The sequence below is a fragment of the Danio aesculapii genome, chromosome 21, assembly GCF_903798145.1.
Source record: "Danio aesculapii chromosome 21, fDanAes4.1, whole genome shotgun sequence".
In the NCBI taxonomy this organism is placed as follows: domain Eukaryota; kingdom Metazoa; phylum Chordata; class Actinopteri; order Cypriniformes; family Danionidae; genus Danio; species Danio aesculapii.
The window spans coordinates 34,021,208-34,042,798 of record NC_079455.1 but is presented as its reverse complement, the minus strand read 5'-3'; the positions used below and the strand labels follow the sequence as shown (position 1 = coordinate 34,042,798).

At 32.3% G+C, this 21,591-nt stretch overlaps 1 protein-coding gene across 1 annotated transcript in view; it reads right to left on the bottom strand.

The window, feature by feature from the left end:
• Positions 1–1,189: 1,189 nt before the first annotated feature.
• Positions 1,190–21,591, bottom strand: part of rtknb (rhotekin b) — a 57,223-nt gene continuing 36,821 nt past the window's right edge. The window contains exons 11-12 of the mRNA XM_056447065.1: positions 10,264–10,368; positions 1,190–1,311 (exon numbers count right to left, since the gene is read on the bottom strand). Of these exons, the coding sequence (XP_056303040.1) occupies positions 1,190–1,311; positions 10,264–10,368 (227 nt within the window). The remainder of the gene's footprint in view (positions 1,312–10,263; positions 10,369–21,591) is intronic.

Sequence of the window (21,591 nt, the reverse complement as noted above, 5' to 3'; positions counted from 1 at the left end):
TAACAGTCTACTTATAATCTAATGAGAATTAGTTGGCATGTAGATGCAATGTAACCTAAATTCAACAATCAGACCAAACTAAAGATTGACCTATGATTTAATGGAATAATCAACAATTATGATTTTTGTCATAATATTGTGGCCCTAACTGAAACTGAAATCCAAACTTCCCAATGATTCAGCAAACACTGCTTTGCCAAATCAACTGAGACTACAACCACTAATGTAAAGGTTCATCAAAATGCTTTAAAAGGGAGATAATGCATTTATAGCATCTACCATTGAAATGATTCGCCTTCCTGTGATTTATTTCTTTTTTAAATATTTCCCAAATGATGTTTAACAGAGCAAAGAATTTTTCACAGTATTTTCTGGAATATTTTTTCTTCTGGAGAAAGTCTTATTTGTTTTATTTCGGCCATAATAAAAGCAGTTTTTAATTTTTAAAATACAATTTTAAGATCAAAATTATTAGCCCACTTAAGCAATATTTTTTGCTTTGACTGTCTACAAAACAAACCACTAGTATACAATGCCTAGTTAACCTAGTTAAGCCTTTAAAATGCACTTTAAGCTGAATACTAGCATCTTAAAATATTGTCTTCTGTCATCATGGCAAATATAAAATAAATCAGTTATTAGAAATGAGTTATTAAAACTATTATGTTTATAAATTTGTTGAAAAAAAAACTCTTTTTGTAAAACAGAAATTGTGGAAAATATACAGGTGGGCTAATAATTCAGAAAGCCTCTGACTGTAACTGTATAGCAAAACATTTTCGCAAAGAAAATAATCAAACAAATAAAATGCATATACTATTTCATTTTGGTTATGTCTAACTACACAAAACAACTCAAACAAAAAGAACCAAACCCTCATATTTCACTTAAGACCAATATATGGATTCCAATATCCCACCATCAAGAAAATTGGGAGGGTTGACGAAGTTTCCTACACAAACATTTTGAATGTCAGTGATTTTGCATGCAGCAAGGCCACTTCAATGCACTACAATTAACTAGGATGCCTAAAAGTCATTCAGGTGTCACTGGAACATTGCGTACAATGCATGATCATCTGATCTGAGGGGATCTGGTGCAAGTACTAGAAGATGCTGTTTTACAACATGCATGCCTTCAGTGCATATAAGGGCACGAGACACGAGTTTGCGTGTGTGCGTGCTTATCTTCACCTGTCATTATAATAGGTGGACAGCAGACTCTGGATTTCGGAAGAAACTGGTCTGTTCAGGGGCAGCAGAGGGTTTCTGGACTGGGAGGATGACGATGATGATGATGATGATGGTGAAACTAGAAGCAAATAGAGAACATATTTTACAAACAGCGTAATTGGAGAGCTTGTAAATGTGTCAAGGTTTTTGTTGTTGTTGTTTTAGGAATTTTACAGCTGTAAGATAAAAGATGGTACGGCGGATACATTTTTACTTTAAAAAAACCTAATTAAATATGGTGACTGTGGGTCTGTTGTTTTAAACAAATGCACATTGGTTTCTATTTAAGAAATGAATACTTTTTTATACATACATTTTGACAGATTAAAATAAAAAGGGACAGAAAGTGAAAGTTTGTAGTAATTCACAGATTTTTTACAGATATTTGTGAAATAAGAATAGTCAAATAAATAAATACAAAGACATGCATTAAAATACACAAATTATAAAATATAAAAACTTCTCTTATATTTAAATGTTTTATACAAATTGAATAAATTATGCACATTTTAAATTATCATAATAATACATTTTATTTTAAAGGTCTGTTAGATGAAGCCATTATGAATATTTTAAAATGTATTACTGTAAAACACCATATATTAATTTTACATTTAAAAGATTCATTCGTTTTCCTTCGGCTTGGTCCCTTATTTATCAGGGATAACCACAGCAGAATGAACCACCAACTAGGCCTGTCACGATATCTATTTTTTGTTGCACGATATATTGCACCAAAATATAATTGCGATAAACAATGTTATTGTCATTTTAAGACCATTTTATACCACTCATTATGTAATGCCAGAATGACAATATATCATTATACACTTCCAAATGAAACATAATATTTAATTCTTAAGCAAATAGAGAACATATTTTACAAACCGCGTAGTTGGAGAGCTTGTAAATGTGTCAAGTTGTTTGTTGTTGTTGTTTTAGGAATTTTACAGCTGTTAGATAAAAGATGGTATGGCGGATACATTTTTACTTAAAAAAATATAATAAAATAAGGTGGATGTGGGTCTGTTGTTTTAAACAAATGCAGATCAGTTTCATAATAAGAAGTTAATTACATTAATACATACATTTAAACCGATTAACTAAAGTGATTAAAAATGTTTTCTTAAATTTGGAAGTTTGTAGTCATTTACACATTTTTACATTGTTTGCAAATAGAGGTTGCTCATTCTGCATAAGAATAGTCAAACGTAAATATGTTTATTCATTGTTAGAAAGTAAATAAATATTGTTTAATATTAAAAATAAATAAATAAATACAAAAGACATGAATTAAAATCCACAAATGACAAAATATTAAAACTTCTCTTATATTTAAATGTTTTATGCAAATTGTATAAATTATGCACATTTTAAATGACCATTATAATTAATTTTATTTTAAAAGGTCTGTTAGATGAAGCCATTATGAATATTTAAAAATGTATTACTGTAAAACATCATATATTAACTTTACATTTAAAATATTCAGTCATTTTCCTTCAGCTTACTCCCTTATTTATCAGCAGTCTCCACAGCAAAATGAACCACCAACTACTGTAGGCCTGTCACAATATCTATTTTTTGTTGCACGATATATATCACCAAAATAAACTGCGATAAACGATGTTATTGTCATTTTAAGACCATTTTATGCCACTCATTAAATAATGGCAGAATGACAATATATAATAGCATCATAATGCAAGAACACTCTTCTAATGAACACACTGTATATTATTCTTAAGCAAATAGAGAACATATTTCACAAACCGCGTAATTGGAGAGCTTGTGAATTTGTCGTCAAGGTTTTTTTGTTGCTGTTGTTCTAGGAATTCTACAGCTGTTAGATAAAAGATGGTATGGCAGATACATTTTTACTTGGAAAAAAAATAATATATGGTGGCTGTGGGTCTCTTGTTTTATAAACAAATGTCTGTTAGTTTCATTTTAATATTTTTCTTTTTTTAATACATACATTTGAACAGATTAACAAAAGTGACCAAAAATGTTTTCTTAAATTTGAAATTTCGTAGGTTGAAAATATTGTTTGCAAAAAAAAAATTGAATGATTATCACTTGTAAGAAAGTAAATAAATACGGTTTAATATTGTAAATAAATGTAATTACAAAAGACATGAATTTAAAAACTCAAATTACAAAATATAAAATATGTTTTGAGCAAAATATATAAATTACATTTTAAATTACCATTATATCATTTTAAATACCATTATAAATCACATTTTAAATTACCATTATAGTTCTAATTCATTTTAAATGTCTGTTAGATAAAGGCATTATGAACATTTAACTAAATATTACTGTAAAACACCATATATTCACATTACATTTCAAAGATAAACATTTAAAAATAAATTATACAACCATATTCACCTATTATATTCACCTATTATTATTTAAAAATGTAATTGAAAAACAAGTTGATTGCTGATAGAATTATACCATTATACCAATAGAATTGAAAGGCAGAAGGTGACACATTTGTTTTTAATTGAGCATCATTATTGCAATTTAATAAATATTTGGAAGCATCATTCCAAATATATTAAGAACATTTATTTTTATTAAAAACCTATAACAATCAGAAAAAAAAATGACCAATCATTTTTAGAGTTCTGTTTGTACAGAGATACATTATGATAATTCTGCACAAAAGGTCAAGCACATTTACAACTGAATATTGTTTCTTAATGTAAAACAAATAAATCTAAATATAAAAACATTAATTGAAAAATCAGAATATTTTAAACAACTTAAATCACCTAAAACCTGAATGAAAATGACTTCTAAAATACATCTATGAAGATGTGTTTTCAAAATATTGGCTTTAAAAAAACATTTCATAAATCACGCATATTTGCTTTGACAGCCCTCATTATCATGTCCATATCATTTAAATAGGGCTATTGTACATGTTGCATGTTTAACATACTGTGTCAATTAACGATACAGAGATTGACACCTAAAAAATGACTCTGTCACGCCATTCCAAACCTGTAAGACTTTCATTCGTCTGAGAGACAAACAAAGATTTTTTTTTTAGTTTTTGTTTTGCCAAGAATACCACTGGGGTCTGAGGAATTTATTCTGTTTAAAATATTATTCAAAGATATCCGGTTATTTGTTTCCCTGAAGGAAAGATACATCATACAATTGTGAAACAATTGTGTACTTTTTTTCATAAAGGTCAAGCAGTTTTGTTTTCAAGTGAGTTATGCAATATGAAGTAAAGAAACGACAGTCAGCAAACACATGATTCACTTTTTCATAATAGTTTCTCTTTTTGTTTGTTTGTTTTTTTGTTTTTAGGTCTGCAGGAAAATTACTTAGTAGTGAAATTTAATAGTAGTATTTTTTTTGTAATCTAATGTAAAGGGTATAAGAATGTTTTTTCTGTTAAACTTTATCAGTTTGTGTCTGTAGATTTCAATTACAATATATATATATATTTTAAAGACAGTTTTCTCAAAGTGAGTCGAATCACCCTATTTTAACAAGTACAAACAACAAACTTCACAGTTTTAGTCATTTCTGTATTCTTAAGGTTTTTACAGAAGGATTTGATCATACAGAATCTGTTTATTCACAACATTTTATTTGACAGAAACTGTTTAAATTGTGAAGTGACAAAAATACATTCCCAAAATCCAATTTTGAAAAACAAACAGACTACTGAAACAAGAATTTTGACCTTGACTTCCAATAATATTCAGATTATTGCACTAGAAATATATGGAAATGTAGTGCTTTATTTGCATATTTAAATTTATGGATGGATTTGTTTATGCATAGTTTGATTATTTGCCTGATTATATACAACATTTTATTATCCAAAAACTGTGAAATCTTTTTAATATTCTGACAATTTACAGTATTTTCAAAATCTAGGAGTGATAAAAAGATTCCCAAATATCTAATTTGAATAAATAAATAAATAAATTGATTATTTATTTATTTATTTATTTATTCAGATGAATTTGTTAATGCATAAACTGCATTGTTAATGCATAATATTTTAATCTACAAAAAACTGTGAAATATTATTATTTAGTTTTTGACTGTTTGAACTATTTTCTAAATTAATCAGAACAAATTAAAAAAAAAAAAAATAAAAGAAAAAAATAAAAAAAAATAAATAAATGAATAATTTTTTTTAAACTTCATCCAATTTTATTCAGATTATTGCACTACAAATGTATGCAAATGTAATGCTTCATTTGCATATTTAAATTTACGGATGGATTTGTTTATGCATAACTTGCCTGAATATTTACAAAATTTAATTATAGAAAAAAATATTTGAATTTTATTTATTTTCTGACAGTTCACAGTATTTTCTAAATTATAGAGTGATAAAAAAGACTCCCAAATGTCTCATTTGAATAAATATTATTATTATTATTATTATTATTAATAATAATAATAATAATAATAATAATAATAATAATAATAATAATAATAATTATGATGATAATAATAATAATAATAATAATGAAGAAGAGGAAGAAGAAGAATGTAATGCTTCATTTGCATATTTAAAGTTCAAAGTTAATCAGAGATCAATTTTGAAAAGAATTAAATAAATGAAACATGACTTTTTAAACTTCATCCAATAATATTAAGATTACTGTGCTAGAAATGTAAAGCTTCATGACAAAAAAAACCTGTCTGCTTATTGATGACATTTTACTGGGAAAACAGTGAAATGTTATTTATTTTCTTACCAATTAAACAATAATGTTTAACTTTGACTTCATCCAATTAATGTTCAGATGACTGTGCTAGAAATGTGATACTTCATTTGCATATTTATATTTACAAATGACAAAAACGACCTGCTTATTTATAACAGTTTCCAGTGAAAACAAAGAAATATTATTTATTTTCTTAGGAAAAACACAATAATTTTTAACTTGACTTCATCCAATTAATGTCCAGATTACTGTGGTAGAAATGTAATGCTACATTTGCATATTTAAATTTACAAATGGGTTTGTTCATACATAACCTGCCTACTTATTTATGACATTTAACAATGAAAACAGTGAAATGTTATTTATATTAGAACTTTACCTAACCCAATTAATGTTCACATTACTGTTCTGTATGCAAATGTAATGCTTCATTTGCATATTTAAATGTAAAACTTTTAAAAAGTACTCAACTGGAGAACTTGTTTTACCCTGTTCACCTGCACTGCCACAATCTACATTAGTCTGGGGTCTTTGTTTGGATCTGTGAAGAGCGGCAGTCTAAAGACAAGATTCCTCTTGGTTCAACGCCTCGATAAGCCTCATGAGAAATGAATAGCCTGACGGCACGTCTGCATCGACTCTTGCTTCACCTGTCTGTCAACTAACACAACTAACCTCACCTACAGGGTGGGGACGCTCAAATTAACACCACAACATGCCTGATACAGTCACAGGTGAAACAGGTGGATTTTTCTCTCAGTAGGCGTAGTAATGTACGATATGCTAGATTAAATCGAAATGTCAAGAAATATCTAGAATATAAACAAAAAATATCTTTTGTTTATTTAAAGACGCGTGCAAAAGGTAGCAGGGTTTAGGATGAAACAAGGTTAGAAGTTCAAAATCATTAAATGAAAGGTATTAAATGGGAAAGAATGCATTATGTTATTTCGCAAAGGTGACAATTAAATTTAATGACAATACATGACACTGTGTGTGCTATGCGGTGTTATTTTTATAGCATCCCTGAGAGAATGTTGTAGTTTATTTTAATAGTTTAGTTTACAAGGCATAAATCACTTTAGATTAGCTCACAAAACAAATCAAGTTGACTTAATAAAGGATTTATTAACATACAAAATAATTCTTACTATATTCCTGAATAATAAGATATTGAAATGGTGACGCAGTGGCGCAGTAGGTAGTGCTGTCACCTCACGGCAAGAAGGTCGCTGGTTCAAGCCTCGGCTGGGTTAGTTGGCGTTTTTCTGTGTGAAGTTTGCATGTTCTCCCTGCGTTTGCGTGGGTTTCCTCCGGGTGCTCCGGTTTCCCCCACAGTCCAAAGACATGTGGTACAGGTGAATTGGGTGAGCTAAATTGTCCATAGTGTATGTATATGTGTGAATGAGTGTGTATGGGTTTCCCAGTGATGGGTTGTGGCTGGAAGAGCATCTGCTGCGTAAAACTTATGTTGGATAAGTTGGTGGTTCTGCTGTGGCGACCCCAGGTTAATAAAGGGACTAAGCCGAAAAGAAAATGAATGAATGAATGAATGAATAAGATATTCATTCATTCATTCATTCATTCATTCATTCATTTTCCTTCGTCTTAAGGCCGGATTACACTGTGCAATTTTTTTATAATCCTGATTGTAGCTTGTCAGACTGCAGGAACATGGCTCTCATGTCACACTGTAAGATCTCAGCTGTCATAAAGTCAGACTGAACGCCCCAAACATGAAAGACGGCCCCCGGAGTTTGACGTCATCCACTCGTGACACTTTCTCTATCCCGCGTTCTGAAATGATTCCTCACAGCAAACTTAAACAATCTGTGGCGGTAATTTTGCACACAGCGAGTCTCAATAATAAAACCAGAAAGAAAAAAAACTGTTTTGACATTTCCCCGCCGTCATTTGAACTGGCACATGGATCACGTCATCAAATTCTGAGCTCTTATTGGTTCTTGGATTGACGCTCATCGCAGCTGTTGTCACACTGCAGGAAAGTGTCTGAAATCTTCTGAATCTCACAGCAAGAAGGTTGCTGGTTCGAGTCCCGACTAGGTCAGCTGGCATTTCTGTGTGAAGTTTGCATGTTCTCCTCGTGTTTACAGTCTAAAGACATGCGCTATAGGTGAATTCAATAAACTAAATTGGGCGTAGTGTATGAGTGTGAATGAGTGTGTATGGGTGTTTCCCAGTACTGGGTTGCTGCTGGAAGGACCAACTGTGTAAAACATATACTGGATGAGTTGGCGGTTCATTCCGCTGTGGCGACCTCTGATGAATAAAGGGTCTAAGCTGAAGGAAAATGAATGAATGAACTTTGTATTTTAAATATTATTTTACTAAATATAATATATATATTACTAAATACTACATATGAAATACATTATTTTATGCCAGCCAAGAATCATTTGAGGTATTTTTAGCAGGTTATAGTTTCAGTTCTAGTAGATTTGAATAATTAATAATCATCAGCCAGCAGTCTCACACATATCAGATACATGTTTATGTAAATTACAATCCATTATAATCGACTGCAAAGATGATCTAGATCAGGGGTGACCAACCCTGTTCCTGGAGATCTACCTTCCTGCAGATTTCAGTTGCAACCCATATCAAACACACCTGCCTGTAATTATCAAGTGCTGTTCAGCTCTAAATTAAAGGGTTCAGGTGTGTTTGTTCAAGGTTGGAGCTGAAATCTGTAGGAAGGTAGATCTCCAGGAACAGGGTTGAGCGTCCCTGATCTAGATATCCATAATCTATAAAATCTATAAAACACTAACTACATGAAATAATCTGCAGTTGCACCTAATAAATTAATGAGTTAAAGACAACTTTCACAAATCTTTATTCACTTCAACTCAACTAATCTAGTTAATTTGATCAATTCTTAAGCTCAATGGAAATATGCGTAAATACCGAATGCTGTAGAAAAAAAATGACATGAATGATGCTGGTGCAATGTAAACAGCACTGACTGCTAGAGATAAGAATCAGGTTTAGCACAAAAGGATATCATAACCAAATGGTAAATAGCATAAATAGATCATATCATCCTGGTTCAGTAGTTCACTTACTGTGTGTTGCAACATTGTAGCGTTTTTACTGCATGTCAACAAATAAACAAATAAATTTTTATATAATTTATTATTAGACTTACAATTATTAGACTTACAATCTACAATTATAGTATGTATAGTATGTATAACTTGATCCTTGAGGGCCGGTGTCCCTGCAGAGTTTTGCTCCAACACTAATCAAACACACCAGAACAAACTAATCAGTGTCTTCAAGATCACTACAAAGCTACAGACAGAAGCTGCGGTCACACTGCAATTTTCTTTACATAGATTTCCATTCATACGCACGCGAATGCGTCAGACCGGAAATGCAAGTTCATGCGTCAAGTTTAGCAGTTCACTGCTTTGCAAAGTTCAAGCTTGGTGAACTCTGACCTGCGAAATCGCATCACTTGACTGCGTAAGACCAATCGAGGATCAAAGCATGACCTCTCTGGACAGAAATTTAAAAGATGGAGCAATCTAAATGTCTAATCAACTTGTTTAATCTCTCCCCTTTTCGCAGCGCCTTATGACAGAATTTCGCAAGCTCAAACTGTAGTGTGACCGCAGCTAGAGTTTGATTATGGCTGGAGCAAAACTATGCAGGACAATAGCCCTCAAGGATCGAGTTTGCCCACCCCTGATGTATATAATTCCTGTTCTTTTAAGGAATTAAGGACTTTAAGCACTTACCAGTCATAAAAGGCCTCTAATATTTTACTTAACAGCTACAGTACTTTCAAAATTTTCAGATTAATACATTTTTGACCTTTTTGAGCAGTTGTGGTTAATTAAATCCATTCAAGTCAATTGAGTAGAAGTTGCTAATAATTAAATACCACACAATTTCTCTAATATTGATAAAAATGTATCGTTTGTTGTATCAATTTTTTTGTTAGTTTAAAAAGATCTTACAAGTTTGAAGGAATTCAACATTTTTTAGACAAATTTGTTAAATCACTGCCTCACACAGTGATTAGAATGCTCACTGGGTCGCAATCAGACATTATTTCAGACACTCACTGTTGCAATTTGAGCTGAAACTAGTCTAAAATACGTTAAATACTGATAATAGCTGGTATCCTGACATACCAACATGGGGAAGGTGCAGCGGTGATGTCCATCTCCAGACGTGGCTAAAATTCAAGTACTTTCAAGAAGCATGGGAAGCCAGTTTTAATGTAATAAAGGGTCATTCTCAAAAAAAAACAAAAAAACAAACAAAAAACATTATGCACTTACCCATTTCATGAAACAGAGAGCCTTGTTTTAACGTCACTGACACTGTTTTTCTTGCCGACGGTTCCTCAATCTTCATGAGTTCCTCACAGCACTGCTTCCACTGACCTACAGTCACAACAATTAAAGAACACATTATTCCACAACTCATTTTTCCACACATAATGTCATCTTCATTATTCAAAAATAATTTTTTTGTAGCTTTACACTGTAATAAAATGCTGTGTTCCACACAATCCCTTCATGTTGAGAAACTTATACTTACAGATATTTTTTACAGTGCATGCTAGTAAAATAGAAAGCAAAGTACTGAAAAATAAACTTTATATCAAACACAATTTTAGTGATCTATAATTAGACAACAGCAAGGATTGTAGAACATATAAAGATTACACAGAAAATAAATCACTAGTGTTTTACAAAAATCACTAGTTTCTCACAGAACATCACTAGTTTCTCACTGGACATCACTAGAATCTCACTGAAATCCCTAGTTTCTCAAAGAAATCACTAGTTTCTCACTGGACATCACTAGAATCTCACTGGACATCACTAGTATCTCACTGAAATCCCTAGTTTCTCAAAGAAATCACTAGTTTCTCACTGGACATCACTAGTACCTCGCTGAAATCACTAGTTTCTCAAAGAAATCACTAGTTTCTCACAGGACATCACTAGAATCTCACTGGACATCACTAGTTTCTCACTGGACATCACTAGTACCTCACTGAAATCACTAGTTTCTCAAAGAAATCACTAGTTTCTCACAGGACATCACTAGTTTCACTCTGGACATCACTAGTTTCTCACTGGACATCACTAGTACCTCACTGAAATCACTAGTTTCTCAAAGAAATCACTAGTTTCTCACAGGACATCACTAGTTTCACTCTGGACATCACTAGTTTCTCACTGGACATCACTAGTACCTCACTGAAATCACTAGTTTCTCAAAGAACTCACTAGTTTCTCACAGGACAATATAGTATCTCACTGAAATCCCTAGTTTCTCAAAGAAATCACTAGTTTCTCACTGGACATCAATAGAATCTCACTGGACATCACTAGTACAGTACCTCACTGAAATCACTAGTTTCTCAAAGAAATCACTAGTTTCTCACAGGACATCACTATTTTCTCACAGAAATCACTAGTTTCTCAAAGAAGTCACTTGTTTCTCACAGAAATCACAAGTTTCTTAAAGAAATCACTAGTTTTTCAGAGAACACCACTAGCTTTTCACTGGACATCACTAGTTTATCACAGGACATCACTAGTTTCTAACAGAAATCACTAGTTTCTAACAGAAATCACTAGTTTCTCACTGAAAACACTAGTTTCTCACTGGACATCACTAGTGTCTCACTGAAATCACTAGTTTCTCAAAGAACTTACTAGTTTCTCACAGGACATTACTAGTAACTCACTGAAATCACTAGTTTCTCAGAGAACATCACTAGTTTTTTCATTGGACATCACTAGTTTATCAAAGAAATCCCTAGTTTCTCACAGAAAATAACTAGTTTTTCATAGGTCATCACTAGTTTCTCACAGGAAATGACTAGTTTCTCACAAGAAATCATTAGTTTCTCACTGAACGTCACTGGTTTCTCACTGGACATCACTGGTTTCTCACAGAACATCACTAGTTTCCCACTAGACATCACTGGTTTCTAACTGGATTTCACTTGTTTTCCACTTCAGATCTTGACCCTGTTCATATCTACATCTCTTCATCTTCCAATGTCAGTAAAAACTGGAAACTGGGTCTAGAATTTAAACAGAGTTAACAGACAACTATGGATTAGACCACCAGTTCCAGATTAACACAAACAGTTCTAAGGATCTTAAAGTGTCTTTATTTTTAATGTTTTTATAGTATACTTCACTATGAAATATGCTTAAAACTGCTGTCAGGATTATTCTTGTTACAGTATATAGCAGTGACCTGGAAATTTTGCAAATGATAGGTTTCTCTCTAATTTTGGCTTAAGAACAGAAGTCGTTTTCTTAAATATAAGTTTCAAGATAACTGTGAAAAACAGAAATGACATTTTGAGGATGCAGACCATAAAAACATCAATCTTGCACGCCATGTAATAAATACCTAACCTTCAAAGACCTGCAATCTTCCTGAAGCATGCGTTCTTTCTGGAAACACAATACTAGCCGGTGTCTACATATTTGAGTAAGCTATGCATTGAATTTCAAGCTTTCAGGAAAACCACGACCTAAACTTCTAAGAACAGCCTTTCGGTTTAATTTACAGTGACTTTGCAGCAAACAAACAGCATGCTTTCCAACTTATGACACAAAAGCCACCAGACAAGGATTTAAAACAAATAAAAAGCACAGACTAATAATCTCCTGACTTCACTGGGGAGAAACCAAAGCTGACGGGACAGAAACCAGACGGATCAACTGTCTCAACTGTATACATCCGTGGCGATTGCACAACGTCATTGCAAGCTAAGATAAAGGTACTCTATGCCCAAACAAACATAAAATCATATATAGTTTTGTGACTAAGCGCAAAAGAATCTTTTCTCGGAGAAGAAGTCTTTTAAACATGGAGGCGAGGATGTTATGAAATAGATCTTTTGCATTCAATAAGGTGGTTATTCTTCGGCAGGTGTGAAAAAGTAGCCGTCAAATAAACCGTATAGGTGTGCAAATGATTACAAAAAGATAAAGCAAAAACTGGAAAATGTTAACCCTTGGGTGCTGTTGGGGATGTTTTCATCCACACTGGGGGATTTTGAGTCTAAATGTTGTCACAACTTTCTTTGTGATTCAGCAAATGGAATGATTTTTGATGACAAACCTTATTTGCATGCATATTTTCGAAAAATTCTTTGAAAGCTTTCAAAAACTACTCATTTGTTATGTTTGGGTCTGTTTTTGTCCCATTGACTTCCATTATAACAACATTTTTGTGAAGGCATGACACCATAGATAGTAATCATGCATTCTTGATTGTTGCTGGTTTTCCTTGTTGGGAAGAGGTCAGATTTGTAATTTTTACTGTTGCTCATCAGTTGCAGTGCAAAAAAAGCGTAGTTTCTAACTTTTATATGGAGTATAGTGTGTGTATGTGTGTGAGAGAGACCTTTGAGGGCATACATTGTCTGAGAACATCAAAATAAGCAAGCTCTCAGAACATAGTAAACATTGTACTGTAAGTGTATTTATGCGCACGCACGTACGCACGCATGCACACACACACTGTGTAATCTGCTGCTTTGCTTTATAGAACTCCATATAAAAGCCAGTAACTTTTTTGCACAGGCCTATCTAAAGGGATTTAATACCAACTGATGATCAACAGTAAAAATGACAAAATTTTATCTCTTGCCAACAGGGAAAACCACCAACACACAAAAATGCATGAATATTTGGTGTCATGGCTTTGCAATTAAAAAATTTGGTTATAATGGAAGTCAATGGGGCAAAAACAGCCCCAAACACTAAAATAAACACACAAGGGTTAACCTTAAAAATATTTTGTCTTGAAACCTAGTATTTTTTCTAAAATAATCAATATGTCTCTGTTTTTCAAATCAATTACTACACAATAATATAGACAAACTTTCATTGCTGAGAAACTAGATGAAATATGAAAGTAGATGTGTTCTGTATTTTTGGCTATGGGTAAAGAATTCCTCTAGTATTCATTTAGTTGATGTTAACAAACTCCTTCTTTGCTGTCAAACCTGAACAAAGGAAGTGTTGTGCTCTGTGGGACGATTTTTGCTCATACAATGTATGTATTGAGTTTTTGAAATACGGGTCAAACCGAGGTGACGCCAAAGGTCAGATATAACACATCAGATAAGTAGTGCAACCATTTGTAAAGAATGTCAAAATGACACCTTCAAAAAATCTGGTAAGTTACTTTAGATAGAGAATAAAATATATGTATAATATACAAAAATATTGCACATTTTCTTCTATTAAAATTACTTCATTACAATTTAATTCAAATTATTAGATATAATCAATTAGAATTTATCAGATCATTTGAATTGATCCTTTTTTCAGTTTTCTAACATTAAAATCTAAATTTTTTTTTAATTTGATGTACAAAATAACAATTTTTATTTATAAAATATACACCATTAAGAATACATAAAAAATGACAAAACATTAAACAAAATAACCAAAACACACATCAAAATACACTATATTATACACTACACTCTAAACACTGTAAAGATCTGGCTTTTAGGAAGCAAATCAATGTTCAATTAAGCTTTTAATCAAGATTATTATACATTATATAAGCAGAAATTAAGCTAAAATCTATTTTGTTGCACACAGAACCAATAACTGAAATAAAAAACTCTGATGTATAGGGAAAATAAATGTAAAACAATTAAAACTGCAATAGTATCTCAGTGATGTTAAATACAAAGCAAATAAAACCAGATTGAATATATTGACTACAATGAAACGGTTTTGTCTGACTTTGTTTTTGGTAAGATCAGTGAGGAGTCCATTACAGCAACCCACCCTACTGGTGATAAAAGAATAAACAAATTTCTCTAAGTCCTTACTGCAAACAAAGCATCTAATTCTTGCAATGTTTTTGAGATGATACATGCTGATTTAGTTACTGCTTTGACATGACTACTGAAACTCAGATCTGACTCCAGAATCACACCAAGATAAAAACAACTATGAAAACGATTGAAAGTATATGAAAAAAAGTGTTTGTATGTACAGTATACTTCGTATAGTAAGTTATATTAATAAATACATGTAAAATAACAGTACAAATAACATTTTACTGTCAATTTCTACCAACAACAGCATTTTTGGCCATTTTGTGCAATGTCATCTTACTATGGTTATATACAGAGGGTGACACTTCAAAAGGACCATGACCACCATGTGTGGCGCCGCCGTGACACTAAGGGATTATGAAAATGTTTTTAGGTGTAACAGTAGTTTGCGACTGTGCTGCCAAGGGGCACAAAGGGAAGAGATGCAAATGGACAGAAATATACAGTAGCTCTAAATACCCTGCTACTTGTAAATGAAGATGAAATAACGAAACAAAACATTATAATTCCTTGATTAATTAACAAAGCTTGTTAACAAGCTTTATTATCATTGTAAACTTGTTAAGTGCAATGAGGATTTATTTTGGGAAGTAAAATTAAAGAAATAATAGACAACTAAAATGAAAGGACAAACATACATGTTTACTTACACAAATAAATAAATAAATACAAACCAAACCAGTGTTTTAGTCTAAATATATAGAGATGTACTGTGTTTGTTGTTTTTAAAGTGATAGGACTAAGACAGTCAAAAAATAAGGGTTTTCATTTAGTTTTCATTTACATTTTCTTTGTTGATTATATTTTACTGTACAGTATATAATTCTTCAAACAGTGTTGAGGCACATTAAAAAGTGTAATATTTTGTGCCAAATATTTCATTGATGCATTTAACAACAGGTAACACAATTGTTTTACAATTATACAACATTTTATTTATAGTTCAATGTAACACTTTCTGGGGGGAAGTAGTTGTTTCCTTATTGAAAACTCCTTTTTCCGCATCCAAAGACAAAAGATGACTTCTTTTAACACCTCCACCCACATTATGTCTTTCTTTGTCTTTGGACCGGAATGTCAATAAATCAGAGATGCCAAAAAAAAAAAAAAAAGGGTCTGTCCACGCCTTAATGACTGCAAATACTTTTATATATTTCAAAGTGAAGCAATAATGAAATCATATTCAGTGGGCTAAATGCCATACGGAATCAAAGGGAAAGTTCAAAAGTAGGTGTACACTTAAACTGGTTTTCACTAAATACAACAGCAATTAATCTTACTGAATATTTGAATGGGGTTTTGTAAGTTTGAATATAAAATAAGTTAGTGAACAAAAATAAATAAATTTTCAAAGTTTTTGTTACATGGACTGAAACTTGATGGCCTTTGCACTTTGGAAATACACTTGTTTTTTGTGTTTACAAATGATTTTGATATATTCAATGCAACTTGAAGAAAGCAGTTGCAAAGTGAAAGTAAAATCATGTCATTTTTATTGCAATGATCAGATTACTTAATTAAAAATATTATACACTACATACATATTCAACTCTTTATTTTAATAGTGCTTTTTACAATGCAGATTGAGTCAAATCAGCTTAAGATAGATAAGGTTGAAGTTCAGCTGACATCACCTTTTCAAAAATTACATTACATTACATTACTTACTACATCAGGGGTGCCCAAAGTTTTTCGTATGACGGGCCAAAAATTAAATATCATTGATAGCTGTGGGCCAAAGATAAATATACCAAACTATTTTGGATTAAATTTGCCATGGGTAATTTCCTAATTAATTTCATTATATAAACAAAATAAATAGAAAACATGACTTTGAATTGTATTAACTAATGTAGTATAACTTTCTTAAATTATAACTTCTTATAACTTATTGCAATAAAAACATAAACAGTGACATTTATAACACAGTGAAGTTTAATGCGGAATACAGTGGTCAAGCAGAAACTGCCTTTGCCTTAATTCGCTCACCGAAGTCCATTGTATGTACATTTTAAACTAAATCTGATTAATTTACACCATTTAAATTGAAGCATTTAATTTCAGATATCTTGTTTATAGCTTAACAATAAAACAAACAAATACAATTTTACATTTAATTTGAAATGATAGTCAATACATAACCCATTCTCAGATGGGGTGTTGGGCCAAATCAAAACTTACCATGGGCCAACTTTGGCCCCCGTGTTCTAGTTTGGGCATCTCTGTACTACATTATATACTGTACATGTTCTATTAACTATACGCTTTATAGCTAGTGTCACACTCAAAACCATAACCATTTTTGCTTTAGATTTTTTTGTTACTGTAATTTTAATGCAATATCTTGCACCTTTTGTAAAGCTGCTTTGGAACAAGAACTATTGTAAAAAAAAATGCTATGAATTTGCAGCCATCTGCAATTTTTCAGCCAAGGATTGGGCCAAGAATTAAGGAAAGAGGTGACAAAAGCTTCTAAGCACTAAGAGGCAACCTTAATAAAGGTACAGCATTTAGATGTTAAATAATTCTCCATATAAATAGGTTTAGAGACAATATGATTTTTTCTATTAGCTTCTTGTCCTCAGAATCACACAAATGCATATTTCCATAAATTAGCAGTTTTCTGCATTTAATGATTTATATTTTTATTTTTTCCCTGTATATTTATGCTTTTGAATTGCATTATTGGATCTGGATCTTTCGTCCAATGACATTGAACCCTGAAATGTTACAAAAAATGACTTTTATTGACATTTGTAATAGTTTAACAGGATAAATTGTCTGGGTTAGTGTTGTGTATTCCAGTATAAAAATCCTGTAATAAACTGCCAGTACATTCTTTGTCATTTTACAGACTGATTTCTCTCTATATTAATTCAAACTACTTAAATGCCAATAAAAGTCATTGTTAAAATGTAGAGTTGAATTTTACACATCAAAATCAACAGAACAGAGATCAAAGTCCCATAATGCAATTCACAATCGTTAACAGTACCAATGCACCATATATGTGCACTACACAAGGTGCGCATGGCCCTGCAAGTTACGAAAAGACGCCTACAGATCACCAGAAACTGATTTAAGGACTGAAATTAAATTTAGCTGCTTTATTTTAGAGGTTTGGTGGTTCATTTTTGACCTGAAGGATAAAGGTGTATACAGAATTGTAGGACAGAATAAGGATTAAAGTATTTTTTTAAATGTGTAGCTTTTCTGCACAAATGGGCTATATATGCACACAGACCTTTATTTTTCAGCCAGACAGCCAAAGGGCTTCCAGGCTTCTTTCCATTCCAAAATTGTCACGTTTAAGATCTGATTTCTTTAAAAAACAGCAATCTTCACTGCCTGTTAGATATACAATATGAAGTGGGTCTCAGATCGGACAAGAAGCACTGCATTAAATTCCATTTCCCCCCGTCATGTCTTTAAAATATGGCAGTTTATTTTACTTCAGTATTTTCAAAGAAATTTCTGCGCTTGCCTGATGCTACTGATGGCTCTCTTTCATCTCGGTTTACGCTTGAACAACTAAATGAACGGTTTATGTAACTGAACGTTTTGTAATTACATTACAACATCGATGCTGTAAAAACAAACTTGTGAAATTGAAAATAGTCACATTAAGCTTTCACCGGAAGTTTATCATTGGCTTTAAAACTCTAGCTGTGCATAGAGCCCATACTGCTTCTGGTTGAAGTTGTTGAAGACTTTTATTTCAGTTTGATGATGAATTTCTGAAATGTCAATAAATCTTGAGTAAGGGGCGGGGTTTTGTTTTCGCGCTCCTCCTTTTACCTTTCACTTAGAGCAAACTAGTGGTTGGAGGGGCTGTGGCAAAGCATATTTCACCCAAATTGACATCATCAGTGAAAGACTGACATTCTAGAGTGGAAACGAACAGTGAGATTTTGATCAAAGTTTACCAAAAACAAGTTCATTTTTCAGAGGCTTAACCTTCATGGATTGATTGTTCACCTTAAGTCTGACAGTGCGCACTAGTAAAATAAAAATAGTACATTGGGATCTCATGTGGACTTCAATTTACTCACTTTAAAATAAAAGTTATACGATGATATTACCACATTTTGGGAATCTGTGGTGACCCCTGATAAAGAGACTAAGCTGAAAATAAAATGAATGAATGAATGAATGAATGAACACATTTAAAAAAAAAAACATGTTGAAATAATGTCAACTGATTTAAAAACCTCAAAGCTAACAATATCCCTGATATTAATAACCTGTCATTTTCCCTGGAGAAATGGAATTTACTTTTGGAATTAGACATTAAACTCTGTTGCAAAATCAATTTCGAAGAAGCTATTTAATTTACTAACAACCTTTATATAATACAACCTCACTGATATAGTAATGCCAAAGTAACACTCCCATTCCTGATGATTCATTGTTGTTTGTATTGCACCCTTTGTTGTATTTCAAGTGGCCTATATCTTCAGGAATGTAGGCAATGCCGCACCAAACAAGTGTGTCTTTGTTCTTTGTTTAGCCTATGATACTTCTTTACGAAAGATTTCTAATAAGCGAAGTTAGCAAAAATGTGCTTTCATATCACACTGACAAATAACGATTCATGAATAGTGAATAAACTGGTTTTCTATGGATCAAATGGGTTGTTTAGGTTTCTACCTGCAACAATTCAGCATTAAGGAATGGATCAGGGCTTTTTTGAGGGAATTTTTGAGATTTGAATACGAAGCCTTGCTAAATGATATACGACGGTTTTAAACATGAAGAGGGAAATGAAGCATAATTACTCACTCTATCATTATATATGATCATGTGATAATTTAAATGAAAAAATACAAGGAAAACAAATGCAATACATACACAGCCAAAAAAAATAATAAATGAAACACTATGAGCTGGAACATTCAGTTACATTGATATCACCTAGAGCAATAACAACAGAGGTTATAAATCAGCCATTGTTGAAATATTTTGAAAACAGTATGTGACCATTTTTAAAGAGAATGTCAAAATCCGCATAGATGACTGACAGCTGATTTTAGTAGCTACTAGGACACTAATATTTTCAACATTCAGTAACATTCCTTCAACGCTACTTTGACAAAGGGAAAATATCTTCACATTCTTCTGAAGCTTAACGATTGACAAGAAGATATCAGCAGAGCACATGCTGTACGTGACAAAATAGACTTCTAGATTTTCTTTCAGATCATGCTTATGAAGGACATCTTGCATCTATAATGCAAAAAAAAAAACAAAAAAAAAAAAACATACAAAATAAAACAACAAAACAATTCAAACTAATTGCTGTAGGGATAGTTCAGTCAATACTAAATTCTGAAATGATTTGTTCATTATACACTGCCTGACAAAAGTGTTGACGCCTATCAAAGTTTTAGCAACAACAAAAAAACTTCTAGTTGATCATTTGGTATCAGAAGTGGCTTATATTAAAGGCAAAGGCCTCTAGATTACACTTGTTTTACCAAAATAAAATATGATTATGCCTTGATTTTTAATTATTTAATTATGACAGTAAGGTCTGACTTTGCTTAGACAAAAGTCTTAACAGAAATAATGTACAGTATAAAATATAAAGTCATGGTGCAGTGAAAAAAAGAGTTAATATTATGCATGACTCCCATGAGCTTGGAGGACTGCATCCACACATCTCTGCAATGACTCAAATAACTTATTAATAAAGTCATCTGGAATAGCAAAGAAAGTGTTCATGCAGGACTCCCAGAGTTTATCAAGATTCTTTGGATTCATAGTCAATGCCTCCTCCTCCATATTACTCCAGACATGCTCAATAATGTTCATTGTCTGGTGACTGGGCTGGCCAGTCCTGGAGCACCTTGAGCTTCTTTGCTTTCAGGAACTTTGATGTGGAGGCTGAAGTATAAGGAGCACTATCCTGCTGAAGAGTTTGCCCTCTCCTGTGGTTTGTAATGTAATGGGCAGCACAAATGTCTTGATTCCCCAGGCTGTTGATGTTGACATCCACTCTGCAGATCTCTCGCATGCCCCCATAGTGAATGTAACCTCAAACCATGATTTTTCCTTCACCAAACTTGACTGATTTCTATGAGAATCTTAGGTCCATGCGGGTTCCAATAGGTCTTCTGCAGTATTTGTGATGATTGGGATGCAGTTCAACAGATGATTCATCAGAAAAATCGACCTTCTGCCACTTTTCCAAATGATCAACTAGAACTTGTTATTATTTATTAAGAATAAGTTATTATTAGAATTATAACTATTAGAATTAAGTTATTACTTGTTGCTTTTACAACTGAGATCGATGACTAGACTTTTGTCAGGCAGTGTGTTGCTGATGTTGTTACACTAATTCAATCTGAGTTATAAAAAGTGGATTCAATGATAATTCAAAGTTTACTATATTTGTTCAGCTCAAAACATCATGAACTATAGATGTATGGACACAAATTGAGTGAAGATTAGTAAAAAAATATCCAATCTTTTGTGTCACGGAGTTGAAACAAACCCCATAGTAATGACAACAACCTTAATTTGGTTTCCTCATATGCTATGTACATTCATTCGTTTATTTTCTTTTCAGCTTAGTCCATTTATTAATCAGGGGTCGCCACAGTGGAATAAACCTCCAACTTATCCTGCATATGTTTTATGCAGCAGTTACCCTTCCAGTTGCAACCCATCACAGGGAAACACCAATGCACTCTCATTCACACACCTCTCTCCATCGATGTGTGATTCACCAGAATTAGGAAAATATTTAATTATACAATTT